The 27746-nt window shown below is 54.8% G+C and overlaps 5 protein-coding genes across 5 annotated transcripts; 2 read left to right on the forward strand and 3 right to left on the reverse strand.

The window, feature by feature from the left end:
* Positions 1-938: 938 nt before the first annotated feature.
* Positions 939-4866, reverse strand: NCLIV_043110 (putative interferon gamma-inducible protein 30; the record flags this gene model as incomplete). Its single annotated transcript, XM_003881227.1, has 7 exons — positions 939-1178; positions 1426-1509; positions 1797-2277; positions 2776-2816; positions 3229-3264; positions 3874-4038; positions 4753-4866. 7 exons carry the CDS (start codon positions 4864-4866, stop codon positions 939-941), a joined length of 1161 nt encoding a protein of 386 aa, XP_003881276.1.
* A 1898-nt stretch (positions 4867-6764) lies between these two features.
* NCLIV_043120 (conserved hypothetical protein) lies at positions 6765-13610 on the forward strand (the record flags this gene model as incomplete). The annotated part of the gene is made up of 7 exons (XM_003881228.1): positions 6765-7933; positions 8403-9501; positions 9723-10406; positions 10925-11389; positions 11847-11920; positions 12452-12637; positions 13046-13610. The coding sequence occupies 7 exons, from the start codon at positions 6765-6767 to the stop codon at positions 13608-13610; spliced, it is 4242 nt and encodes a 1413-aa protein (XP_003881277.1).
* A 2475-nt stretch (positions 13611-16085) lies between these two features.
* Positions 16086-16763, reverse strand: NCLIV_043130 (conserved hypothetical protein; the record flags this gene model as incomplete). Its single annotated transcript, XM_003881229.1, has 1 exon — positions 16086-16763. One exon carries the CDS (start codon positions 16761-16763, stop codon positions 16086-16088), a length of 678 nt encoding a protein of 225 aa, XP_003881278.1.
* A 3893-nt stretch (positions 16764-20656) lies between these two features.
* Positions 20657-24032, forward strand: NCLIV_043140 (putative aspartate carbamoyltransferase; the record flags this gene model as incomplete). Its single annotated transcript, XM_003881230.1, has 7 exons — positions 20657-20722; positions 20924-21163; positions 21544-21654; positions 22027-22122; positions 22501-22787; positions 22964-23087; positions 23865-24032. The coding sequence occupies 7 exons, from the start codon at positions 20657-20659 to the stop codon at positions 24030-24032; spliced, it is 1092 nt and encodes a 363-aa protein (XP_003881279.1).
* A 676-nt stretch (positions 24033-24708) lies between these two features.
* On the reverse strand, positions 24709-26586 carry NCLIV_043150 (conserved hypothetical protein; the record flags this gene model as incomplete). Its single annotated transcript, XM_003881231.1, has 2 exons — positions 24709-24734; positions 25644-26586. 2 exons carry the CDS (start codon positions 26584-26586, stop codon positions 24709-24711), a joined length of 969 nt encoding a protein of 322 aa, XP_003881280.1.
* Between the last annotated feature and the right edge of the window lie 1160 nt (positions 26587-27746).

Here is a 27746-nt window from a genome sequence, read left to right on the forward strand (position 1 = left end):
GGCCGCAGCAGCTGCTGCGGCCAGCCCCGTGGAGAGCGCGCGGTGAGAGGCGGCGCACAGAGGAGATAGAAAAAAAGGACGGGACGCGGCCCCTGCGATTTGCAGAGGGAGCGACGCCTCTGGATGTTCTCGAGTTCGCCAGTTCACAATTCGCTCGTCTTAACTTGGCGTTCTCTTGCGCGAAGCTGGGTTACCGCCCGAATCCTTATCGATTAGGATACAAACACGGGGGGAATGCCGACGACTCGCCTGGAGCAAGTCAGCATCACACGCCTCCCCTACACGCGTTCCTCGGCTTCGGATTAGACAAACCATGAGAAAGCGCAGAAACAAACGAACGGCAGGTCCCCTTGTTTCACACATCAACACAGCAAATAATGTCCCTTGGAAGCTTTCCATAGGCACCCAGCGAGCCCTCTCTGTTCCTCGGGTTTTCGGCTCGCCCACAGTCTCCTCGCACTCGATCCCCTGCAGTTCGGGGTCGCCCTGCCTCCCTAACAACGATTCAGACCTGCGCACATGGCTGGCTGGCCGTACGTCGCGCTTTTGCTTCCTTCGGTATCCTCCCGTCCGTCAAGTGAAACCTCGCTCCAGCTGATTCCCTCTCTGAGCCCAACCCGCCGTTTTCTGTGTAAACGGGCGCGACGTCTCGAGCCTCAGAATCTCCCGCAATCTCCATCCTGCGATCGACTCTCCACTCGCTCGTTTCATACTCCTCGTCACGTTTTTCGTCTCGCCTTCTTCCCACAAGCCGTGTCGCTTTTACCTCTAGGTGGGCTCTTCACCCCTTACGCTGTCAACCTCGGAGGCTATCTACCTCTTAGGCTATCTAGCTCTTAGGCTATCTACCTCGGAGGCTATCTACCTCTTAGGCTATCTATCTCTTAGGCTATCTACCTCTTAGGCTATCTACCTCGTAGGCTACATGTGTGTTCCCTCTAGGCCTCCTGCTGTCTCCTCGCCCGCAGCCTCGCATCGTTGCCACCACCCGTCAAAGAGCGAGCCTGCTCATCGCGGATCGGGTTCTCCTCTGGATAGCATCGCCCTTCCAGGCTGCCGCCCTGTTGCCACATGCACTCGGTCTCGTGTTGCTTGCACCAGTCCTGCATCTCGACCGGGGCCTTCGCGAGGTCAACTGCGCGGCAGAGTCCGCACCGCAGAGAGTTCTCTGCCGCCACCTGGGCAAACACGCGAGCCACGGGGGAGATGCAACGTGTTCGGGATGCCGAATCTGAGGTGGTGCGGGTGCATGCGCCCTTTTCCGCTAGCCGATTCTGTCTTCCAGGCGCCATCTGGTTCCATGAATTGTACGCACATCGACGATCGTGTAAGGCCGGCTCTCAGATACGAAACCTCGACTCGTAAGGGATGACACAGCGACACACCACCGGCTCGTTTTTCTCGCCGGGTCTCTGCGTAGCTTACCGAATGCTCGCCGTTGATGCGGATCCACGGGACGTAGTCGTGTTTGCCTGTCCGCGCAGCGGCTGCATGCACAAGCTTGTCGCCCTGAGAGACAAAGGCACAGCGGGGGGGGCGGGGGGAGAGAGAGGGGGGGTGACAGCGGCACACATGGGTGGCGACGGCCTCGAGCGGCGCAGCACTCACCCTGCACACCTCCACAGACACGAGCAGCAGAAGGCAAACCCGCGACAGGGGCCGAGAAAAGACCAAACGGAGAGAACATGCCCGCGAAGCCAGAAGCTGTGCCACACGGCGGGGTCCGAAGAGCGACGGCGAGCGCCGGACGGCCACCGAGTCTCTCCTCGAGATCTGCGAAGCTTTGCTGTCCTCACCGTGGGAGTCTCCGAGCAGACAATAATCTTGAGGAGGTCTGAAAACGCGGTGCGCGTAGGCACCGGACAGAGCACCCATTCGTACTTGTTGTCCTCCCGAAGCGCAGCTGTCTTCTCATCTTCCTCCCGCGCGCCTTCCTCGCCCTCTGCCTTGTCTCCCTTCTCGCCAGGCGTCTCGTCCAGATTCACGGAGCCGGCGTCAGGAGCTCGCGGAACTTCCGCAGAGGAACGCACGCTGCCAAGCGCCTGCCTGATCTGTTCTTGCCTCAGCGGAGACAATCCAGCGAACCAGGCAGCCGCGGCGGAAGGCGAACGGGCGGGGGAGGAAACCGAAGGGAGGGCAAAGCGAGTCTGCTGAACGAGTCGCTGCCCGAGAAGCAGCGGCGGCTCCGCGGTCGAGAGGGCCGAGGCCGAAGAGACAGCGGGCTGGTCGGGCGGGAACGCCGTAGACTTTTCGACACAAAGAAGCCAGTCTGACCACCTTTCGGAAAACAACAGAACGCGAAAGAAAGAAAAGAATGGAGAAGACGTGGACGCGCAGGCACGAGGAGAGATTAGCACGGAAGAAACACGAAAAACGGTGGATCGACAGACGGCTCTACAGTTCCTCCTAGACGCACAGATCTCCCCGGGCGGCGTGGAGGCGTACGCATGCAAAGGACATGCGATGCGCTGTTTCGTCTGTGGAGCCTCTCCCTCTTTTCATGTTAGTCACGCCTTCCCCTGTCTCCAAGCTCGCTTTGCTGTTGTTGTCTCGAGATCGCGTGTACGTCCATTTCACTTTGCCTCTTTCCCTAAGTGTCTCTCTGTGTCGCCCGTCCCGTCTGCGCCCCCCCCCCCCCCACCCCCCGCCTGCGACTGTCGGCCTCAGCTCTGGTCTTCTTCGCCTCGCTGTGCGCCTCTGCCTCTCTCATTTCCCGTCCTGTTGTCCGGTTCACGCGCGCGCCCTCCTTTCTCCTCTTTTGTGTCTCTCTCTCACTGCTTGATGTTCTCCCGGCCAATGATACTCAGCCCGCACGCCTGAAGGCACCCGCATGCAGTTCCCGAAACATCAGACGTCACAGGCGTGCTGCGTCTGCACCTATGAACGGCGCAACCACAGCTCCAGTGTCTCAACTCTGGAACGCATGCATACACACATGTATATATGTATATATATAGTGTTTGCGAATATGTTGGTGGAGGGCTAGCGACGTGTTCACGTGCATGTGCGTTCATCTAAGCGTTGTCAATGAAGAAGCAGGGCCGGCGCCCGAATGTGGGAGAACTCTCCGCAGTGCTGTATGCCTACGCAGATGCCATGTGGCACAGCATGGCATGCAGACATCACACGAGTGGTACACCTATCTCTTTGTCCATAATATATGCATGCATTCGTATACACAAGCATGACGAGAAGCTTGAACGTCCTCTGCGTACGGTATGCGCGTACCTCGACTTTGTTCAAGTAACACTCCGTTGGCCCATGCTGAAGACGCAAACAGAAGACATGGAACGCACGTGGAAGGACTGTTCACCCCGTTACAGAAGCGGCGATGAAGAACAGAAAGCAGGCCGTGTGGACGTCGCTGGAGAACACCCAAAAATGTGCCTCGACAGAGGCCGTTAATAATGAAAGTCTTGCCCAAACAGAGAGAGTAGCGGCTTCGCAGATACCCCGCAAAAAAGGCAAAATTCAGACAAGCAGAATGCAGCGAAACACCCCTGCGTCCACGACATCCGGCGTCCTTAAGAACGGGACCGTGTCAACGTTGTAGATGTTGCATTCATAGATAACCAAAGACAAAAATGGATGGATCAACGCAGGCAAGCCAAGCAAGTTGGCATTCACCTACAGCCACCCTGCCCTATAACGCCACATATGCATGTGCATAGGTACATAGATACAGATACACAAATATCCGTGTGCTTGTATGCGCGTCATCGTGGCCGAATAAGCCTATGCACACGTATGAAGGTAGGACGTACATGCGTCGATCTATGGAAGAATGGAGGGACAATATGCATATAGATGGACATGCAGGTGAATAACGACAGAGAAAGAAAACCATGTAAGGTTCCTGTGTGCGTTGATTACCTGACACTCGAAGGTGAAGCCTCCTTTGCCGTCAGAGATTTCCTTGGCGTTTCCAAAAGGCAGAGGATCGAAGACGATGTTCGCTTTTTGGAGAACGTCCGCGCCGAGCTGTTCAACAACGGGGTGCAGTTCCTCCTTCAGCCATGAGAAACAGAAGGGACATTTCTGTCGGAGAGAAGGGAGAGCACACACACAGGGAAGAAAGGCAGAAAGCGCCTCGAGTGCAGAAGCGATTAGACGCGGTGGCAGGCAACGTCGCTTCGCAGTGAAGCCAGAGAACCAGATCCCCAGCCTCCAAACTGCATGTGTCGATCCTCGGAACAGCAGGAACGTTGCGGCACTTATACCAAGAGACAGTCACGAAGACGCGAATATGACGATGCTTCTCTCAACTTTCTTGCATTATACATGAATATATATATATATATATATGGATGCATAAGTAGAATGTATTTACGGGATTCTACAAAGGTATGTGTATATGGCTCTTCGAGGACTGTATACGAATGGAAGTCGAAGCACCCACTAAGGACCTTCTATATCGATGTGTATTTACGTTGAGAAACATTTGGGTAGGTGCATATCTGGTCTTGAATCTGGAGGAATGCGGGAAGCTGGTCGAGATTGGAGGTGAAGATGTTCGGATTCGAACGAGAAGGTTATGTCCTCGGGCAGGCATCGGCTTTGGACGCGGCTTCGAGTGGCAGACGTGTTCACCGTTTTCCCGTGGTTTCGAAAGCAATAAACGAAAGCGTGGTACTCACGAAAGCGGAACTTGCAGTGTACATACACCACAAGTGGAGCCACAGTTGACGCAGCCCGTTTTCCCACTGTAAACAAGGTGCTCACGTTTTTTCGTCGCGGTCCTCCGCCACTTACCGATTCATAGAGAATCTCCACCTTTACTGCATCCTGAGTCGTTGCTCCGAAAGCGACTCCGCAGAGAGAGCCGAGAAAAAGAAGCGGAACGTGGACCAAAGCCCGGACGGCCATCTTGAATGGCAGCGTGTGGCTGTGTGCGGTTCGGGTCGGCCTTCGCCTGCAGTGTCAAAAAAGGCAAAAAGTGTGTCCTTTGCGTCGCGGCGCCCCGGTCTCTTTGCGAACGGGAAGCAAAAAGCGGACAAAATGCGGGTAACTGGAGCGGAATCGTCGAGGAATGCCAAGTGGACAGGCAGCGCACGCTCACCAGTCGCAGCTTAGCAGCTTAGCAGTTGATTAGCCTTCCACGCGAAAAACAAGCGACGTCGACGCCATCGTTTGAGCCAGAGCCGGTCCGCGGGCTCTCTCCGCCTTTGCGGCAGCGGCATCTTCTCATCACCCCCCTTTTCCGCACTTCTTCAGTCTTTCCTGCGAAGCTCTTTCGCTGTTCCCAGAAACCTTCCTAGACGTTCCTTTTTGCTTTCCACGAAACTCCGTAACCTCGCCTTTTACTGCTTCGTCTCGGCCACTCTGTGCGAGACACAAGAGCACGTGTGCAGAGAGGCCGTCCGTGATGCACCAGTCTCGCGGCTCCTCCCGCCAACCTCCAGAGGTTCGGCGCTCCAACCTCTCATTTTTCACTTCCAATGCATAGAAATTGCATGAGGTTTCTCATTCGAGCGAATTACACAGACGAAGATTGATCCCAATCAGGATCGCGCCGCGTTCCTATGAAACTTCGCGAACTTGTGTCCTCGCTCAGCAGTGAGCCTCGTCAGTCGAGTCTTCGCTTCTTCGCGGCGCACAGAGCACCCCGACCACGTTCCATACCGTTTTCAGAACAGTTTTTCCGGAGGCTCACGTGCAAGCAGGAGTGTCTAGGCAAGGCACCGCACATTACATCTAGTTTTAAACGTGCGCATCTGTGCTTGGCCAGCTTATTGCACGACGGATAGCCCTGCCTATTTAGACGCGCCAGAAATGGTATGGCGTATACGCGAGAGGTTGGAAGTCGTTTTGTCTCGCCGGAGCCTGTAAGCAGACCCAGCGCGGATAGAAAAGGCGATATCTCTGTGGCGTCGAAACTGCCTTGGTTTTCTTCCCAGAAACGACAACAAAGAAAGAGTAGAAAACAAAGCGTGATGGTAGGACGAGGGAACGGAGCGGCGAAGAAGTGGAAAAAAGGCGAAAAACACACTGAGAGAGTCGTGGCCTGGATACAGCGCCGTGTATTCGTCTTGTCGGCCTCCGGGCCAATCCAGTGCAGGGATTGCGCGTGCTGTGTCAACTTTGATTCTTTCGAGTTTCCTCCATCGTCTGGAAGAGGAACCTCGCAGTATTACCCCGGAAGATAAAAGAGGTTGCAAGGAGAAAAGAGACTGCGTCCTCATCGTGCTTCGCACTCGTCCGATCCGCGCGGACACCGCTGCCTCGTCCCCTCTTCGTTTCTCTTCTTTTTGTGTCCTGATATGCCCGTGAAAATCATGCCTTCCTCCTCCCTTCTTCGCTTCTCTTGAGGTTGCCCTCGACGCCTTTCTTTCGAGTCCCCCGTAGCATTTTTTTCCATGCGCCACTGTCCGTGTCTTCTCGCCGTCTTCTCCCGAGTGTGTCGGTTTCCACTCTTTCTGTTTCTTTCTCTCTATCTCGTTGGGTTTCTCCCCTTCTCTCCCCGTCTGCCTCGTTCTCTGTCTTTTTTCTTCCTCTCTCTTTCCTTCCGCCGTGCCTCTCACCCTCTGTCTTTTCCTCGCGTTCCCTCGTTCTAGCGGCGACTGCCTGCCTCGTATCCCGATCCTCGCCGCCACACTCGTTTCCGCTACGTTTCTGTTACTTTGCCTCGTTGCCACCCTCCCTCCACCCAAAGGCTTGGTGGGTTCGGCCTTTCTTTTGCTTGAAGCGGCTGTATCTTCGCCGCCTCCGTCTCTCACCCATATATCCTCTCCCGCCGTCCCGTTCTCTCCGCCCCTGATTCCCTCATGGAAGACGACGAGCAGGAACCGCCCGCGTTGTCGGACGACATGGCGGTCGCCTCGGAGGCTTCCTCGCCTCGTTCCCGGGACGCTTTTCGCGGGTCTCTTTCCATGGCGATGCTATGCGGCGATGACGAAGCTCTTCCTGAGTCGCCGACGCCTTCGTCCTCTTACTCGTCTCCTTCTTCGCCTTCCGTGGCGTCTTCGTGTGCTGAAGATCACGAATCTTCGTTAGTCTCCCCTTCGCCTTCGGGGCCAGAACTCGAAGGACGCTCTGACCCTCCTCTTTCTTCCCTTGAAAGAAAGTCAGAGTCAGGTCACTCGACCGCTGCCTCGTCTTCTTCGTCTTCTCATCCCACTCTTGCCCCCACTGTGTCAGCTCCGGGTACGCAGCAGCCGGCCCCGCCTCCCCCTCCACTGTCTCCCCCTCGCCAACCGCTGTCTCCTGTCGCGTCTCCTGCTTCGCGTGTCCCTCCGTCACCGACAGACCAGTCTTCTCCGTCTCACTCTCCGCCGTCGCGCCATCTCCAGTATCTCTTTCCCTTCTCAGAGAAGCAGTCCGAGTCGTACAATCTCTCTTCTTCTCTCTCTTCTCCCTCGAATTCTCTCTCTTCTTCTGCCTCTGCTTCTCTCTCTTCCTCCAGCGCCTCTCCTCTCGCCGCGCACCCCTTCTTCCCGTTTCGCGACCAACTCCAGGAGAAAGCCGCAGATTCGCAGTTTCTCTCTTCGGCAGGGAGTCTCCTCTGGCGTTTCGGGAAAAAAATCGGCACCAGCGGAAAGGCAGCTGCCGAGGCAGCCGCGCACGCAGCCGCCCGCGCCGCGCTCGTAACTGTGGGCGAACCCACAATCCTCGCCCCGCCTGTTTCCCCGGGGGAAGAGAGAAGAGGGTCAGCGAACGCCGGCGAGAACGACGGTGGACGAGTGCGCGTCAGCGAAGGCCAACGAGCAGGGAAAGAAGAAAGAGAAGAGAAGAGAGAGGAAGAGGGAAGAGAGACGGGGGGATTGAGCCGCCGGTGTCGCAGGGAAGAGGGAGAGGAGAGGAACGAGGAAGGGGTTCCGGACGACGCAGGGGGTGGAGAACACGGGCGAGGGAGAGAAGAAGGAAAAACGCCGTACAAACGGCAGCGAGAAGGACCAAGTGAAGAAGAACTGAAGCCAGAAATCGAAGCGCGGAGGTGAGTTCGCCGCCAGACGGTCGCTGCTGCCTCGGCTGCGTCCTCGTCTTTTCTCTTTTCTCGGCACCCCCCTTGGACTCTGGCCTTTCGTTTCGCGTCTATCCTTCACGCTGCTCGTGTCTATTCTTGTCTCGTGGGTCTCCTTTCCCCGTCTTCTCGAGGCCCAGGTGTCTTCTCCATGCTGGCTACTTCTCCCGCTGTGACGTCTGCCTCCCTCGGGAGAGAAGCATGCAGAGACAGCAAGGAAGAGATCTGTACGGGCCGGGCGGCACGCCGGATCCGTGGCGAGAGCGTGATACGATCTTCCCGAAATGTGGGTTGAGAAAACGGAGAAGAGGAACTCTGAAGACGCGTTGCTGTAGGCCGCTTCTTTATGTATATGCATATCTACGCATATTCACGTCTATTTTTCTGTTTATACATCCCCGGGTTCGTCTTCTTGTCTTGGTGGTGTGCGTTGTGTGTTCAGGCAGCCACTGCAGGCGCACCACGAGGGCTTTGCCCAGAGGAGTTGTCTTCCTTCCTATCCTCCAAACGCCGACACGAATCCGTCCTCTTCGGCCGCGTCTCCGCCGTCTTGCGAAGCGTGGACGTCGCCGGTGGCGGCTCGGCACGTCTCCGCGATGGACGGAGACACTCCTGAGGGAGACGATGACGGCATCCCGCGCAAAGAGGTGGACAAGGAGATACGGCGGCTTCAAGAAGAGATCGTGGAAGCGCTTTGCGCCGCGGCGGCTCCTGCGGCCGCCACGGCCGCTCTCACAGCAACGGAGGCTGCCGTCCGGTCTTTGGAGACTTCGAGTGCAAGAAACGCAGCGTCGGGCCGCGAGCGTTGTGCGCGCGAATGGCGCGCGGACGCCGGGGCGGTTGCGGCGGCGACGGCTGTCGCGCTCTACGAGGACGACGCGCTGCTCAGCAACGTCCGGTCGCTGGTTGATACCATGGCGGCGCTGCGCGGTTCGTTGCGGAGGACGTCCAGGGGCGGGAAGTCTTCTCTGCGTGCTGCGGAGTCTCCGGCGGGGGACGAGTCTGGCGGAGCCGAAGCGGGTCAAGCAGAGAGCGAAGAAGAGTCGAACGCGCGTCAGCGCCCGACAGCCAGCTCAGCAGCTTCTCGGGCGCCGTCGGAGCCCAGCGCCTGTGGCCGTTGCGGTCGCTGCGCGGGGCGAGACTCCGGCGCTTCTCCTGTGGGGTCGGCGCCCGGAGAGACGGCGCGTCTCCTCGAGAAGATCCAGACTCAGCAGTTCGAGTTAGATCGCCTTCGAGACACAAACGACCGACAGGGGAAGCAGCTGCTGCAGCTCACTCTGCAACTCACTTCCCTTAAGACGGAGGCGGAGGAGCGCAGTTTGCACGAGAAGGAGAGAGCGGAGCAGGAACAGGCGAGAGAGCGCCAGGAACGCGAACGGGAGCGAGAGCGCATGCACGCCGAGGAGCGACAAGCCGAGCTGTCTGCGCAGCATCAGCGCGAGCTCGAAGAGCTGGCGGCTGCCGCCGCCGAGAGTTTCGACCTAAAGTGCCATCTCCAGGACCTCGCAAAGACGTGCAGTCTCGCGCAAGATCGACAGCGGGTGAGACAGTGCCCTTTTTATGTATGCATCTATACATATATATATATATATATACGTGCATATTTTTATGTTTGTCGGCGGCATTGCCTCTCTAGGGTTTCACTGCATTCTCAATCAGGATCAAGATCGCTACAGGTGCATAGATCGGTAGATGTGGCTGTGCTGTTCGTGTCACCATTTGTCGTGTCGAGTGAGTGTTTTCGTATCCCCGGTATCGGCAGGCTCTTGAGGAAGAGATCGCAGGTCTGCGGAAAGACCTCGCTGATAGGGACGCGAAGCTGGAGGGATTGACGCAGTTGCCTTCAACGTCTCTCTCTTCAGCGGAGGCAGCGGCTGCCGACGAGGCCGGTCAGGCCCGACCCGAGGACGAAAAGAGGGAGGCGATCAGCAGCTGTTCAGTGGAAGGTGACGAGTCGCAGCGGAAAGGCAGAGCGCCCGACGCGGGTGCGCGTGCGCCGACCGTGTCCGTCGCGGTCCAAGCGACTCCGGCAGGCGAGGGATATCGGGCCGGCTTCGACGGTGGCGTGCATGCAGGCAAAGACGAGAGACAAAGCAGGCGACAGTCCCCTACGTCTCGGCTCCCCGACGCGCGAGAAGGACAGGGCGACCGACAGGCGTGTGGAGCACGAGGTGGTGAGAGAGCAGAGAACACGGAGCGAGAGCCTCCGGCGAATGTCGACTCGCAGCCCGCGAAGGTCGCAGACCAGGCAAGTTCTCTCGGGGCCGAGGAGTCAGCAGTGAGCGGCGAAGCGGGACACGCGGAAGCGCTGTCGAGGAAAGTTGCGATGTTGCAGTTCGAACTGGAATCAGTGAAGGCACGAGACACCTGCGAGCGGCGCCGCCAGCAGCAGCAGATCCAGGACCTCAAGCTTTTGTGTATCAAGGAAAAGACGAAGCGAGAGAAGGTACGCGGCGAGCCGCATCCGGACGAACAGGGATGCATGCCATCTTCCATCAACAACGGCAGGGAAACCAGTGACGCTTCAACTCCCTTCTGCTCCTTCTCGCAGCCTTTGGGTCTGCGTGGAGGAAGCGGAAGACGCGGTGGGAGGGGGGTCAGGCTCTCCATTTGGGCGTTTGTCTCTTGGTTTTCCGCTGTCTCTTCTGGGGATGTTTCCTCGCGAGATGCAGCATAAATAGGGTTCTTCGGGGCGTACAGAGTCCCTCTAATTTGCGCTGTCGCTTCTCGCCTCCACCGCCGTTCCCCACTTGGCTTCCCCTCGTCGCTCTTGGCCGTGTCATTCGCGTCGATTCCTCGCTACGTGGTCTTGCCGCCTCTCTTCTGCGCTCTTGTTCTGATCCACTCTGCGTCTGTCTCCTTCCCGCGTTCTTTTTCCGGGTCTCCTTTTGTTCCCCTGCGTCGCGCTTCTCTCTTTTTGCCGACCGAGGATCGGTTCCTGCGCGTTCTCTCGCGTCTCTTCAGGCGGAGGCGGAGTGTCAGCGGTTGATGGCGGCGGCCTTGGAGCAGCAGCTGCTCGAGCTCCAGCAGCGTCAACAGTCTCTCGGCGACGACGGTTTCCCAGAGGCGGCTCCGCGAAATCGCCTGGGTTCTCCGCCTTCCTCGCTTCGCCGGCATTCCGCCGCTCCGCAATCTGGCGGCGCGCAAGAGCCAGGGGCGAAGGAAGCAGGCACCACCCAGCAGTCCTGTCGGCGATTGGAACATGTGCCAGGCGGAGACAGGCCTGTTGGGGCCCCAGCGAAAGAAGGAGTTGGGCGTGTAGAAGAGACACACGTTGACGCCATGAAAGGCCAAAAAGATCGAGACGGCGCAGAAGCGTTTCCCGCTTCCGCCCACGCGTCTCAGGCTGCTTTGCGGGAACTTCACGACGCCTACGAAAGCCTCAAAGAAGAATTCAGTCAACTGTCGGTTGCCCAGACGCTTCTTCAGGTAGACCAAAGGCTGCAGGAGACGCGTTGTCGACTTTTCAGCCTCAGTGTATTTCTCTCTGCTTCCGGGCGCGTGTGGAAGTCGTCGAAGAACACCTGCGCTATCTATCGATACCTATCGACACCTGTCGGTATCTATCTATCTATATATGTATATAGATGCATAGGTGGAGAGATACACAGAGAGCGAGATCCACAAATCTGTATCTGTGTAGCCTCAGTTCTGTGTACGTGGTTGTGGAAACTGGCAAGGATTCGTGCATGAGGAAGGCGTGCAGTAACGCCAGCCGATGAGGGACTGGAAGCCAGGCGTCGCGGCGGGGAGATACACAGGCAACGGCGAGAATCCTGACGCGGTCGTCGGAAGATCGCAAGCGTCCGAGACGGCTTTCGCGCGAAGGTGGGCCTAGGGTGTCGGCGTCATTTTTCAGGTGTTCCCGCTTTGTGCCTCGTTTCAGAACGATGTTGCGAGAAAGGCGGAGATCATTGCCTTTCTGGTGAAGAAATATGCTCTCAACGAAGAAGCCTTCAGGTATGTTTACTGGTGGCACAGCTGAGGATGACCTTCACTGCAGATCTCCCTGCGTCCGTTGCGCCGATGAAATGGCGATCTCTGCTCTTTAGAGTGAATCTCTGGCAACGCAACACAACCCGCAGGCACGCGAGGCTGTCGTCGGACGGAAAGCGTCGAGCCCACTCTTGGACATCACTGTGCAACGAGAAGTTGTCGTCTGTGCCTTCCGGCTGCCGAAAAGCCCGCCGTCGTCTCTCTTTTTTTCGCGGCTCTCGCTTTCCTTCGGCGCTTCCTCGAAACACTCTTTCTCCTCTCGTCTGCTCGCCTTCGACACACCGGCGGTTCTTGATTCTGGTGTATCTTGAGCTTCGCTTCTCGCTGGCAGAGCCCTTCCTCGTTTTCTCTTCCGACAGTCTCGGTTTTTCTCGTTCTGCACGGACCACAACGGGCGACGCCGATGTTCTCGCTCGCTGCCCAGACGTTTGTCTCGCGATTCGAAAACCCTCCGCGCTGTCGCTCTGCACGTGTTCTTCGCTTTCTCTCCTCCAGAGGCCCTCTTCCTGCCGCCTCGTCCTTCGGGTGGAAGAAGCTAGCAGCCGCAGCCGCTGAGGCCGTGGGGGGGACAGCAGGACACTCGTCTCTCTCCCTCGACGAAATGCAGAAGGTCGTTGAGGAGACGCTTTTGGAAAACATTCGACTGCGGACAGATCTGGCCACACTGGCAGAGGACTTCGGGTAAGAGAGTATCTCCCCCGGGTGTACAGCCGCGAATCGTCGTTTCGGAGACTCTCACGACTGCACAGGGTTCCGGGCCCTGAGAATCCGTGTGCGCATGCGTCCTAACGTGTGTTCTCACCGGCGGCATGTACGGCATGTCACCGTCGACGCCCGTGTGGACGGCTGGCTCTGTCAATAGGTAGCTGTATACGGCAGGATCGAGATGTGCGTGTGTAAGGTATTGTTCATGTACGTTGGAAGATCTGCAAATCTGTTATGATAAACGCATCGGAGTGCCTTCGAGTCGAGACCCTACAAGCAGCCCGCCGTTGCACGTCGCCGGGTCCTCTGTGTTCGCGCGACTTGTGGCTGTGGAGTTATCTCACTTTTTTCTGTATCGGATGTGCGCGTTTCCTTCCTTCGTAGGCGGCTGCTGAAAGCGCAGCGGGCGGAGCAAGACGTCGCAGTGCCGGTGCTTTCTTCGTCAGCCCATTCCTCGTCCTCAGCCGACCAGATGCTGAGGAATGGAGACAGTCACTCCCCACCTTCGCAGCAGAATTCGACTCCCCGCGCTTCATCCGCAACGAAGCGAGATCCGAGCGAGGTGACGATGCTAGCCAACGGCGCCCGTCGGAACTTTTCTGGGGAGACGAGGCCGCAGCAAGACGAGCGAGGTGAACCAGATCGGAGAACTGGAGCCCAGGCAGGCGAAGGGGCTTCGTCGGTGTCTCCTGAAGAGGGACGCGGGCCTCTGAGTGAGAGGACACCGTCTGCAGACCGGGACGTGAAGGAGACGCGGGCGCCAGAGGAGAAAGAGAAGAAGACGGTGTTCCTCAGTTCGAGGTGTACCAGATTGCCCGGCCACGCACCTCAGCCAGAAAAGGGAGGGACCTACGGCAAAGGTGAAGACAAACGCGGCGATGAAAGTTGTTCACCTCTCTCCGATTTTGAAGCTTCCAGCGAGGTCATCCTCTTCCGCGCAGACGCGTGATTTTGAGAGGGAAAGACATCTAAATTCACTCAGCAGTTTTGGAATCTGCTCACACAGAGAAAAGAGTGTGGCGCTGAGGAGAACGGCATAAAACGCACGTCAGCGGGGAATCCACAATGTGCAGCAGGGATGACTGTGCCATGCTGTTGTTGCACTATTTCTGTCTCGCCCTGGCGGTGGGACCGTCGGCGGCCGTGCGTCTGGATTTGTTTTTCTTAAGTGGAGGGTGTTGACTAGGAGTGAGAACGTGCAGAGGAGACAAGGGAAGGTGGAATTCGTGGAAGAGTGCCGGTATGACTACGGATGTGCCGGTATCGGTGAGAAAGACACATGGATATGGGAGGTATGTACGGAGTTGTTACCGCACCGATCTGCTGGGTGTTTCGTGAAGCGGCATGCAGAGGCGTACACGATTCTGCGGGTTTTCGTGGTCTGGGAAATTCAGGTCGCAACCAGTTGAGTTATATATCAGATGGCAGGCAACTGTTTCAGTATCTGTCCACTTCTATTCAGATGCCATCGGAGGCGTGTACGTGCACATTTGGAGACTGTGTCTGTGCTGGTGCATTGCCGTTTACGGCTGAGACCACCTTCATGTGAGAAGCACAGAAGGGTGTCGTAGTGAGAAGGCTCAGAGAAGAGCTAGGAACTTGTGAAGAAAGAACACTGTCACAGTTTGTGTTTTCCGGAATAAGACAACCCCTTTCTGGGAGTGATGGGAGACCGTTTGTCATAATATGGTTGTTCCTTGTTGAATACTCAAGAAAACGATATGAGGCAGACAAGGTGAGAGGGAGAGTAAGGTCTTCTGCAGGATTTTTTACGCCCACGCTCTCGCTCAAAAAATTGTTTGCGGCAGGTAGTTTTCGCGCACCTTGTTAAAATGAGGCTGAAACGATTTCACGCCGGAACTTATCTTGAAGGTGAGAAGGCTGGCTCCGTGGAACCGCGTCGTTTAGTCATACAACGCAAGTCGAAAAGCGCAGACAGCGCCAGTGTGTTTTTTTCTTTACACGAGCAGCTATAATGATAACTATAGCGATAGATTCTGGCGACCAGCTTCAGATATTGTACGCCAATTATGTCTTCCTCTCTTGCAGCGGTTCCTGAGGCAGGAAATGGCGTTTCGTAACCTGCGGTCTTTTGTAGAAAAACAGAGGTTACCCAGGTGACAACGCACAAATGCATTCATGGAAACATACATGCATATATATATATATATATATATATATAGCATTCGGTACTACTCGATGGAGAAGACTGAGCAATATATTCCGCGGCAATTTGTCTTCGTGGGTTTCATTATTGGCCGTCAAAGAATTACGCGAAGCAGGCCTGATCCATCGTTGCATTGAGGCGGGGAACGTCTATGTGAGTTCTGCCGGTCACGTGAGCCTGGCAAACCTGAACTGTGTTTCTGTTGAGGGCAAGCCTGCGCCAAGAAGAAGCTCAGACAGGTATACTGCTTCCGAGCTACATGGAAACTTCCACTCGAAAGGGCTTCCATATTCCAAAGAGGCTGATATCTTCGCGCTAGGAGAGACAATTCGCACTTTCCGTGTATGCGAACGGAGTGGGATACGCAAAAAGCTATTGCTCGACGTGGCTTCCTGGATGAAAAGCCCGGACCAGCGACCAGATTTTGAGGATATTCAGAAGCACCCATTTTTTTTAGCTTTCGACTTCGACGCTGTTAAGCAACGTCTGACGCCCGCCCCCTTTCCTAACTTGGAAAAAGTGCCTGGTTATGAGTCAGCACAGTTCTCTGAAACTGCCTCTATATTCCCCGGGGCGATGGAGTGGTTGTCAGAGCCTCTGTCATTTGCTCGCATCTGCTCTCAGCGAGGCTTTGTACACTGAAAGAAGCATGTACCGCTAAGCTCGCCAGTATAAGGTATGCAGCAGGACGTCCGGCAATGCATTGCAGGCATCAAGATGATCTTATGCTGATGTGCCTTCAGTGCGTAGCAGGGTGAGACATCTCTTGGCAGGTGTCTGCTTCTAAAAGGGTGAAGGCTGAAACTGTGTCCATCCCATGTCCATTTCTGTGCGAAGGCACGGAAAAACCCTACAACATGCTAGGCCGAAAAGCCGGCACCCACCTGGTTACGTTTGAGTATTTGCGGTCCGATGCCGTGAATAATGGACCCTATCTCCAGTTGCCGCATATAGAGTCGAGAATGTCTAGAGCTGATTATATGCATACTTTAAAGTAAGATTTCCGAATAGGGAAACCGTTGGACCGTCATGCAGCTTAATCTTATGTGTTGTTATTTTAATCAAATTTGAAAATTTTAAAGGATGTGGAGTTGTTACGTATACAATCAGAAGGCTAGCTTAGAATCAGTTTTCCTTTTAAAAGTCGTCACTCCTCACTGGAAAGATGCAGCATGAGGCAACCATACAGGCACCTGGTCGACGCATTCTCATTAAGTCCCATTCTGCATCGCCGCTTGCCTGTTCATCCCCAACTGCTCAAAAAGAGCCCTTCCTTAGCTCCATCTGGATCGACAGGTCTGCTTCACCTCGCTTTTCGTCTTTCGTCAAGGTTTTCGAAAGAATTCCATAGAGGCTTTGCCCCTGTCGGACCGCATGATTCACTGTGGTTTGAAGTGCTACTCCCACGCTCTTCGCAACCGCTTTAAGCTGCCCCAACAGGGCCATCAGCTTCTTCAACACAACTCGAGCTTCTCTGCGAGTTTTGTCTGCCTCGAGCCACGACAGTTGTATACCACCAAGGCTGCGGATCTGTAGTGGGTTTTCGGACGAAGCGCCCTGCCGAGACTTATGTAGATGTGCTTGTAGCTCGTCTGTGAAAGCAGCGGCATGACCCTTTGCTGAGGCAATGAGCCTGAAACCTTCAAGGTAGAGTTCTTGTATCCGCTGCATCAACGCAGTCGCCAAAGCATCAGGGTTTTCGACGGCATCGTCCCACGAGTCAGCGCGCTCTTCCGCCGCTTCTTCTTGGTGCGTTGCCCCTTCAGCTTCAGTGACGACTGACTCTGTCGCCGAGACAGAGTGTTCATTGGCGTGTGATGCCGACACTAGTTGAGCGGTCACACTGGAAAAAGCCAGCAGAGCGCAGAAAAAGAGCAGAGCCCGGAGCGAGCGCCGTCGACCCTCTCCTCCCCACTGTGGCAACCGGCAGTACATCGCGAACAAAAGCTCAGGTCTCCGTTCGAAGTATATTATATAGAGCAAACAGTGGTCCTACGAAAGGAAAGAGGTGACAATGCAACGAGCAACGTGGCGGCTTATCGCACGTCACCAAAGTAGTGCGGTAATATCTGCAATTGTATGGGGCCAATGTTCATAAAAAGACCCGCAGTTTCGCCAGGAGTGCCCGGCCACGGCCGCCCGTTACGTCCACGCACCGTTGCATGCACGCCGAAAACAGGGAGTCCTTTGTACCCGTTTTGAGCCAGCCCGTGGCGAGGGAGTTGCGAGATCGCAACAGTCGCCGGAGATGCAGCCAGGAAGTCTCAAGTTCCCGCATCCAGATACTAGATGTGTCAGGAAGTCTCCACGTGGAACTGATGCTCAAATATAATTCAAAACATAGAGTGACGCAGCCAGTGGGGGACGCTGTGTCTGCTGGGCATTCGACGTACAGATACTTGCACGGCACTCACGGGCTGCCGTTCCTTCTCCTGTCCCTTCAACTGCTTCCATATTTATTCTGCCTAACATCTCTTGATAGCCTCTGCGACTCAAACGGGGAAGAATATTACGTTCATAAAACAATTTTCGTCCAAGGAGCCCTCCACAAAAACCTTGCAGGTTCGATCCCTTCCGCGTCTCCTGCAGTACGGGCCACACACGAGGCGCAAGGAGCTGATTGAGAGAACTAATTCAGAGTGAGAGAGTATGGCGTGATAAATAACCTGCTTAGGACACTCCTCAAAGAGCCTCGCGAAAGCAAAACCGCTGCCATGGCAAAGTGCTCTATTAGACACTGGAATACAACAATGCCTGTGCGACGCCCGACGGTCTCCTCCCTCCCCTGGGGCGAGACCCCACAAAACTGCGGACCGTTCCTGTCTAGAACGTCCCTCTTATCCCGTCAAAACGAAATCAAGAGGCATTCCCCCTTTACTTCCAGGTGCTCTGATAACTTCTTGCATTGCTAGGCGTGCACACGACCAGTGGATTGGTTTCATGATACGGGAACAGTCGGTGCAGCCAGGCCGAGTCCTGCACCAAGCCTCTCGCATGGTACTACAACCTTTCCGCTCTTTCATGAAATTTTCTTCCTTGTTGTGCAGCCACATGAACTAACAACAAACTGCATCTTTCCCAGCCAACTGTCGCAGCGTGTTTTTCATTCTGGAATTTTTGGCTGCACGTTTTCCTTTGGGTTGCGACTCACTTCACGGTGATGGCGGACCAGTGTTTTCCCGTGGCAAGCAGTCGTGTCCCTCTGAAGAATCCTCTGTTTTTAGTCGCAACTCAGTCGCATAGCTCGCAGTGATGGCAGTCTCAATGCGATGCACGTATCAGGGCCGCAAGAGTTGAACGAATCCCGAGCTAAGGCAATTTGGAAGAGAGCATCACAGTCTGTCTTCAAAGGAGAGCTTCCACGATTGTTTCGGGCAATGCTGCTCCCCAGCACCTCGATTTAATTTATAGCACCTTCATCTGCTAAATGTAGACAACACTTCTAACTGCAGCACATGCATCAGGTATCCCAGGCACATAACAAAGAGGGAAACAGTAGATGTGGGTTTCTGGTTGTTGAATGTCTTTAATGCTAGGCTCGCTCTGGAGAACTGTTGAGAAATTCGTGCTTAAACGTGGTCTGAGGAAGAGAACGGGTGAAGTAGGTTTCCATCGTAGCCTGGAAAACTCGAACTTCCAGTGCACAATCGAGATCCGAATATCGTTCTAGTTCACTGCGCTCCGACCCCAGAAGAAAGATAGTGTTGACGGAACTTTGTTCTTGCGACTGTGCCTTAACGGCTGCCGCCTCCCCTACGATCAACAGCATAGCTATTAGTTGGCAACGATTTGCATTCTACCCCACTTTTCTTCTTCACGGCTCTCAGGCGAGATGTTGACGACATCGCAAAGAGTGCAACCGCACTTTTTTTCCGTCGACAAGACCACCCGTCATCAGATCTACACTATTCGAAGCAACATTTTCATCTCGCATAATCCTTCATCCAGATTTCAGCTCTGTCCGTAATTACACGGATATGCTTAAACGGATACTAGTAGCCATGTGACACGGACAATGGCTCTTTTCTGAGAATACAGGATTCTGTGTTCTTTTATGAGTACTCTAGACTACCTCGGCTTTCGGTAAGAGTGCCCTGTGGATCCTCGACGGGGGACGTGGAGGTTTCCCAGGCGAGAAACCTGTGGAGATTGGCTCTCTTGTGAACTCCGTTTAGTCAAACGCACTTTTCTCATGCTTTTAACAGAAAATTAAACGCCAAGTTCGGACACCTAACGTCTCTATGGACTGTTTCTCATCTCATGGAAAAGGTCGCAGTCGACGGCGGCGGCTATCGCTGGGACACGAAGCTCAGAGCATCTTGCACATCTGCTACCACAGCGAGTTTTGCCCTCTAGTTTTTAGAACGTGGTGTAGCAAAGATGTGGAGAACGCATCTCTGCGACTATGGTTCTTGAGGTCATTGTTTTTGAGACCTTTTGGTTTGTTGAGGCTGGCGCAGATCCACACGGGAAAGCTGAGCTTACGATCCTCGAGGCTTCTTTGGACACAGAAATGATGGTATGGCAAGGGCGATGACGAGACAAAGCAACAAAGACAACGCTCAAACGCGGGCACATCTGTAACTCATGGTGACAGCTTACAGAAGGGGGATAGGAAAAACGGAATCAGGTATCAAGTTGGAGACTGAACGGAAGAGTACCACGGTTTGTGGCGGCCGGCACAGTCCGTTGCACAACATCAGGACCAGATATGTGATCGGCAAGTGCGGACGACCCTTCAGCCAGTAAGAAACTGGCTGCATATAGGCCCTCGATGATTTTTGGCAACGTCCGCTATGGACACTTCGCGCCTGCCACGGCAACCCCATCTCTCCCTGGGCGCAGGCGGTGCGCCGCACATCCCAGCAAGCGAGCAACCATTGCAGCTAGTCTAACTGTTCGTGGCATCTGGTACGACACACGAATTGTCGGGAGACCGCACTTAAAAGAGATTCTACCGGTATCAACCCAACGATACACTTCCAAGCATTCGTATGCGTTTCTGTGCATTTGAAGGATCCTCACGAGCCTGATCCCAACAGCGATTGTCCGGACTGCGTCCTGAATGACTACAGCTGGGAAGTGTGCACTAGCAAGCTCACACTGTTGTGCGACGGGGGCTTCGATAGTCCGGGCTTTTCTCTGACTCCGTTGTTGAACCAACACTCCTACATATTACAGCCTGTCTTCTGTTTAGGGTTGCCTCGAGTCTGTCGTTGAATCGGCACTCCCCTCTTGCGATAGCCTCGTGCATTACATTTCAGCCGCGTCAAGGGGTAGGTAGCGCTGTCCACCTTTACACGGCCATGCGCAAAGGAGAACTAATCAGTGCTGTCAAGTTTCGCAAATTGTGGGTATGGCTTTACACCATGTCGTGTTCCGTGGAAGAAGAGACTTCTGCATCTGCATCCATAGTGCTGCAGATCGTGCTCCGTTTTCCCCCCCCCCCCAAACCCCCCCGCAAATGCCGTGATGCGTGGGGACTTTTTCTGAACAGTTTAAGTTATGCAAGCGGATCTCTTCGTCCGGCAGCGAACGCCCAGCCCCGGCGCACGGCATATGATGATTGTTTTACGCTTTAAAGCCCTTTAAGTTCGGCCCTGCTTCATCGGATGCCGGAGCCTCCTGCATCTCTTTTTTATCCTGCAAAGAGACAGAACCGTCAGCTGAAGGCGCCCTGTGCTCTTAAGGGCTTTCCTGGCATGTAACGCCGCACTCGCTTTTTGAGAAGCGGCTTGTGTCAACTACCCCCTGGGAGATCCTATCGCAGTCTGACAACACCTCCGTCGTGCGGCAGTATATACGCAGTGCTCCAAAACATGCATAAAATGATTGGGAAGTTAGATATGGCCGACAGCGGAGATAAAGATGACTTCCCTGCGGTGTGCCGGCGGGTAAGTGAGATTCAGGCTACCCTAGCTTCTCTCCACCATGCAAACTTTCCTCGTTTGATGCTCAACTTCACAGTTCTCTTCAGTCACACTGAAACCCAATGGTGTTCTCGTGCCGGCATATCGTGTTCCATGCGTCCTGCTGTCTGCCTCCGCCTCTTCCAACGGACACCCCCCTCCGTGCTGTCTATCCCCTGTCCTCAGCTTTCCGCGGCGTTTCGTCATGACCTCATCCAACGGGCCGAAGAGAAGTTTTTCCGAGCGCAACTCCTCTCAGTGTCCACCCTCTCCCCTGCAGATGTGGTCCTCTTTGTCACCGTGGCGTCGCAGCTCCGCAGGCTACTCCTGAGTGGCGAGCGTGACTCTGCAGAGGGTACTGACACCTGTCGCGAGACAACTGTCCAGAACAGATGCAGCGGCCGCACATGGTGCGAACTTCTCCAGGTGAGTTTGTCTGCAGCGTGTACGACTGCCATCAGCTGCTGTGTCTGTCGGATGGTGCCGTGCACACCAAGCATACATCCACATTCCGGCGCTCCGCATTTTTCGGCGTGTAGGTGGACGGGGCATCCACTTACTTTCCTCTTGCACGGTCGGTCACCCTCATGAAGGCAGGCTCGCTAGTATTTGCCGTATGTCTCCGTGTGTTGCTTCGTGACGCGTTGCTTGTCTCCTCTTGTTGACGGAATTGGACACGGGTGTGAGCTGCAGCGCGGCGTCCCGCGGTACTGTTCATCGACCGTCTGCTTTCCCGCGAACAAGCCAGTACTCAAGAGAATGGTCTTTCTCTGTCCCCTTCCATGCTCTTTTATCACGGCCTGCAGGGGAAAATCATTGCGACGGTCTTCTTCGAGCCCAGCACTCGGACGCGATGCTCTTTCGAGGCAGCCACCCTCAGGCTCGGGGGCCAGGTTATCAGCTGTGGCGACATGCAGGTACATCGGGTTACACAGCCCGTCTGAGGCACGCAAAGTGAACCCGGATGTATTTTGTGTGGTTCCCTCTTAATCCAATCATGTGCGTAACCATGTCCGCAGCTCTTGGGACATTTGATGAGAGCGCATCGCAACCATTCTGCGCAGGGTTCCGTTCTCTGGCGGTGCGACTGACAAGCAGCGCGAAGGGAGGGCATAGAGACGTAGAGACTGGGAGATCCACATGCAGGCACGGTGGCGGTGGAGCTGCGAGAAGCGGCTCGGAGCAATGGCAACCCACGCCCCTGCGCAACATCTTCCGTTGCAGTAGACACCGGGGAAGTAGCTGAACGGAAGAAACCGTTGCAGCATGTCTTTTTCGTATCTCTATAGACCAATTCCTCGACGAAGAAGGGAGAATCTCTGGAAGACAGCATTCGCATGTTTGCGGCATACAGCGACTGCATCGTCCTGCGACATCCTGAGAAGGTACGCGGAAGGTTTTTTTGGCGGCATGCGAAGTCGATAGAGGAACTGTGGGTAGTCCATTGATTCTCCCGCGGCGTTACTGGACAGTCCGGTCGTCGAGCGGATTCTCTCCACAGTTTTTGTCTGTTACCTGTCTTCCTGGCACGATGGACTGGAGGTGGTCAGTGTCAGAAGCTCGGCCTTTTTTTTCTGCGGGACTCTGCCCAGAAACGCATTGAAATGGGTGCCAGGTGAGTAAGACGTTTTTCGTCAATTTCCTTTATCCAGATGAAGTAGGTTTGCGTGGCCGCGAGAGGCAATCGCTGCCGCTTCAGAGAGACGGTCTTCGACACAGCTGTACATGTTTGCATCCACCTGGCTTTCTCTTTTCTCCTTCAGGGCTCCGTGGAACGCGCCGCCCAGGCACTGAAAAGTGTGCGACGGGGACGGCCGCCTTGCGCTCTGCTCAGTGCGGGCGACGGAGCAGGAGAGCACCCCACGCAAGCCCTTCTCGATCTGCTGACTCTCGTGCAGCTTCGGCCTCTCTGGTGGGACGCGCAACTTAAGAAGATTGAGGGAGACAGCAGCTGCGTTCGAGGACCAGGCGACAGAAAGGCGATGGAAGCCGGGCATCAACCAGAAACGTCTCTGCGGGTGGCATTTGTTGGAGATCTTAAGAACGGCAGGTATGGCACTAACAGAGGGGCGAAGGCAGGCAACAGCTAGAGAAGAAAACACGAGCAGATACCTGAGAAAGTGGCCAAAGAAACGAGGGGGGCGGCTGCAGTTTACGACTGGTGATGCATCGTCCATCGGCGACTTAGAAACGGGTGGCCGTAATCGTATCCATTGCGTTTTTCAGGACTGTGCATTCTCTGGCATTGCTTCTTTCGCGTTTCGACTGCCATCTGACGACCGTCAGCACGGAGTCCTCCGCTTTGCCCCCAAGTGTCGTGGCGTGCGTCCGGGAAAATTTCAAGGCTCAGGTAAGGGAAGCCAAGAGTGAAGTCCATTCTTACCGAGGTCTTGCTTGTGTGCCGTACTGTTGATGATATGAGAAACAGCGGCGCGTCTATGAAGTCGTCTTAAGCAAGGAATTGTGTTCTCTGTTGCGGGCGAAAGCCTCGGCGTGTCCAGTGTATCACGTTTTCTCTTCTGCGCGTGTGAACTCCGTATCGTTCGTCCGGAACGCTAGGACATGCCTCCCGGACTTTGACAACACGGAGCGATTTTCTGTCGCCACCCAAAACATAGGCCCAACCTGAGTAGAGCAGGGGCGACGGCTGAATGGATTCCTTGTGCTCTCTGGTGATTCGGCATCCCAGGGTCTTTCAGAAGAACGGCTTATCTGCTCGTCGGACTTTCATGCGGCCATTCAGACATCTGATGTCTTGTATATGACCCGTCTACAATCCGAGAGGCTTGCAGAACCCGTGGTGACGACCCCTGGACACCAGTTCCCTCCCAGCGACTTCCAACTGACGGGGGAACTGCTTGAGAAGCATGCCCGTCCACATTTGAAAGTAGGCGCTGAGGGCCAAAGTAGCCAACTCGTGTATAATGGGTTTCGATCTTCCCGCCGACACCGTCCCGCAATGCAGAAACACGGTCACCTCTACAGTAGCAATCACAAAGCGGTGTTTGGTTAGAGTTTACAACGCCCTAGAATGTACTGCAAAGCGGTGCAAAGACAGCCCCTCACGGTCAAGGATTCCCGGTGCATCTCTCTTTTTTGAGTGCTGCGTTGGTACTGACTCTTTCAGGTCATGCATCCTCTCCCTCGCCGTGAAGAGATTGCAGTCGATGTCGACGATACAGATCACTGCGCATATTTTGCCCAGGCGGAGAATGGGCTGTACATGCGTATGGCACTTCTTGCAATCTTCCTGAACCAACGCACGGCCCGCTTGCTTCTGGGGGAGGCGTCCTGATAGCCAGCTATTGCCATAGGTTTTTTACCTCTACGCGAAGTGTGGTTACGTGAAATTCTCCACATATCCTTTCTTGTTTCCGTTCCACAACAAGTTCATACCCCGTCAGAAGGTTCCCGAGAAGGTGAACTCTTTTGACTGTCGCAGCCTTAGACCAATTTGCCAGGCAGTCGACCAGGAATGCATGTGTAGCTGGCAGGGCAGATTCATCTCGAGCAAGCTGCGAAGCTCGAGACGAACGCAGAAGCGACCAAGCTGTTCGTCGAGAACAGTGATCCCCCCCCAAAACAGGCATTCCTAAGCCCTAAACGTTTCCATAGAGAGGTCCCCCTTTTGCATGAAACGGCCCTGGTCTCTGAAAATTGAGCACTCGTGACGTAGTCATTAGTAAAACACCCGTATCCTTCTGCAACTGCAACCCGGAAGAGCGGAACGGACCCAAGCAATCCGGTGGGAAGTTCGGCATCCGTGAATGTAGATATAAATCTGCGTGTGAAAAAGCTCCAACACTTCTGACTATTGCTAGCATGCTGCTACGGAAACGCCTGTAAGGTGCGATACGTCGGTTGGAACGGCGGCCGTGCGGATGATCCAGAACAGGGCACACCGATTGTGCTCTTGTTGAAAAGGCTCTTTAAAACCCTCAAGCGCGTTTTCTTTTGTAGAGGCATTCATTTTACGCGTCGATGTGGTTCGTGCACACTGAAACAAAGGAACCAGGTTGCGACGAAGAACCAGGGAAGCTAGGCGTGGCAGGAACACGGTATACAGAGTGTTGACCGATTTGCTTGTGTCCGCGCAGCAGCGCTCTCGTTTAGGCTCCCGAAGGCAGAGTCCTGCCAAAGACAGCAGTTTTCCTTTATACGAATGCCTTTGATGGGATATCGCGAAGTCGCCATGATCCTGTGTATGATCTCGATTAACGAGAAAAACAATGCCACGTCCGCTGTCCCGAAGCATCACCTGAGCTGCAGGTGAAGCACACTGTCCTTCCGAAACTAGACCACGATTTTTATGCGTTGTCTTTGAACGCCGGCAGCTGCGGCGGTTGCTCTCAAACATTACGACACGTAAGGGCCATGTGTCAATGGATGTGGCGAAGAAAGGTGCAAGCAGAAGGAAGAAGCACAACCACGTTGAACGGGAGGTGACAAACAGGTGTAGGAGAACCTTCAGAACAAGGACCCACGAAGGGTTTGCGAGACAAACTGTCGACGCTGAAGTGGCCTTCGCGTCACCCTCCCAGAAAAGCACTGGACATGGCACGAGTCAGCGAAGATAAAGGCTGCTCCCCGCCCATGCTATTGGGTGATCGGAGGGTTCTCGTGCCCAATCTTAGGGCGAAGCGCGGACTGGAGACCGTCCTCTGGGATTTCTTAATCAAGCCTTCCATTGACAGGATCGATGCGTCCCTGGACAACATTCGCCTCGGTTCATGTGTCCGAGGAGACACGGCCCCCGACCGTGGAGATTTTTGCGGCTCACGAGGAGACTTCACCAGTGCTGCGCGCTCCCGATCATCTGTTCCATATCGACCTAATGCGTGCTTCGGCAAGTCTACAGCTGGTTCCCTGCTCGGCTCCGGAGAGCGCCGCCGTGCTGGATCCTTACGCACTTCGTCTGCTACAGTCTTCTTGATATCCGCTGCCGCTTCTGTGATGCCACCCAGTGCTTTGAACAGTTGGGACAGGATCGTGCCTTCGGCCTCGTCCGTCTCGGGTTTCGCTGCCGATGCACCGCGCGCACGTATCTCGGTCGGTTTTTGCAGATGCTTATCTCTGGGAGGTTTGAACCCTGGCTCAAAGGGGCCCTCCGGTGGTGGAGGCTCATGAAGTCGAGGAAGCACATTGTCCAGAGGGTTCACGCGAATTGCCTTAACCCATTCGGATGCGTGCTTGAATGACGCATCAAAATTCTGATGAAGCGTCCGAACAGAGTAGAAGGAAGGCTGTGGTCTGGCCTCTGTAAGTGCGACGGTACACTCGCTTCTCATTTTTCGAAGCTGTTCAGCATATAAGTCATTGAAGTAAAGACATTCGTCGAGCTCGTGTTGAAGAATTTTGATAAGACGTCCTTGGTCTTTTATTTTCTTCAGCGCTCGACAGGTAGCTTGCACTTGACAAGGATGAGTCACTACCACCTTGTCCTCCTTTTCTGAGACGTGCCTCAACTTGCGTTGAATAATCCATTCCAGCTTTGACGCTTTCTTGCAGTTCTCGTTGAACTGCTGCAGGCGTATGTCGAAGCCCTTTTTCAGCAGGAGAATTTCCTCGCTGGGCTCCGCGACCATTTCTCGAGAGTCGGGAGACATATAGGGTTCCAGAAGTTTTTCTAGGTGTGCTTTATCACGCATGATCTCTTCATGCGCCTGCGTAAGAGCTGCGACCTCTGCCTGGTAAGTTTCAACAAGTTCCGGCACGCTCATAGCCTCGTCGGCAACGACGCCACTCGCAAGGAGCGGTGCCGGAGGCGCCTCGACATAAGCGTTCCATTTCCACTGGGGCACGGTGCTAGGCGAGTGAACGACGAAATTCGGAAGACGCTGACTGGGCATGGTGTCATCCAAAGCAATACCAGCGCAACCAAGGTCTCGCGGCGGTCAATGCCGCACTGCGGCAACAGGGTGGGCTTTCTGGGTACCACCGAAGAAGATGCGCTCTACCATGAAGCACTTTTGGCCTTTGAGTCCAGTAACTGGCCAGTGAACAAGTTCTGGCAGAATGTTTGTTGGAGATGGTGCGGTTACCAACAAACGGCGAGAACCTTCAAGACGGTGTGATGCTTTTCGGGTCAACCGTGTAGCATGCAGCTGGCTAGCAAATCGGGATCACGAGTATAGATTGAGAACACAGCCCCCAGATCCTCAGCTCACCGCGCTTTAAAACAGCTTATCTTCTGACGGACAGCCCGAAGGTGATGAGACGAAACAAAGCAAACATTGTTGTGCGCTTTCTGGTACTGAGAGGGAAACGCTGGTGTCGAAAGCAGAGGCCTGTGAATGCGGGATTTCGCATGCTGACAAGAGCGCAGTGTCGATGCGCAAGTGTACGACGCTGGTACATTGGCAACGGTTGTTCACATGTGAGCACTTCAGTGCAAAACGAAGACTACAGAGTGTGCAAACGAGCTTGAAGGGTCATTTTACCTGTGTTCTCGGTATCATTTTTCGTCGTTGTGGCATGTTACGAAGCGGCAAGGTCTCTCAGCTACAAGACACTTCCTGGCAAGAGTAACCACCAGAGAGGTGTCCGCGCGGCGCGCAAGGCGACATCGTATGAATGGCCCGAAAGCGGCCCCACAGTGTCCTTCACAGGATGGCTCACCCGGCCTCGAAGAAAGCACTCAATTCGTTCAAAGTGTTAATCAACATATTTTTCTGTCACCTAGGTAGCAATACTCGGGGTGGGATGGCCATCCTAATCTGCAGGAGCATCAAGAACTGCCAACGCATCAACGGCGTCAGCCGCCGCGCGTTGAGCGTACATGCCTGTCAGCGAGCCTTCTGCTGGGAAAGCTCCTCATGGATTAGAATGTGGATGATGCCGAATTAAAATAAAAGCATACGGTCATTAACAAGCGACGCTAGATTTCTTCTTTTGAGACTACATCTCACCCTCTGTGAATGTGCGACAGCCTTGCAGATACCGTCCAGTCGCAGCTGCACGGAGTGACTCTAAACATCGCCATGTTCTCCACCTTTCACTGTCGCCCTGA

Source organism: Neospora caninum, chromosome IX (assembly GCF_000208865.1).
Source record: "Neospora caninum Liverpool complete genome, chromosome IX".
In the NCBI taxonomy this organism is placed as follows: Eukaryota; Apicomplexa; class Conoidasida; order Eucoccidiorida; family Sarcocystidae; genus Neospora; species Neospora caninum.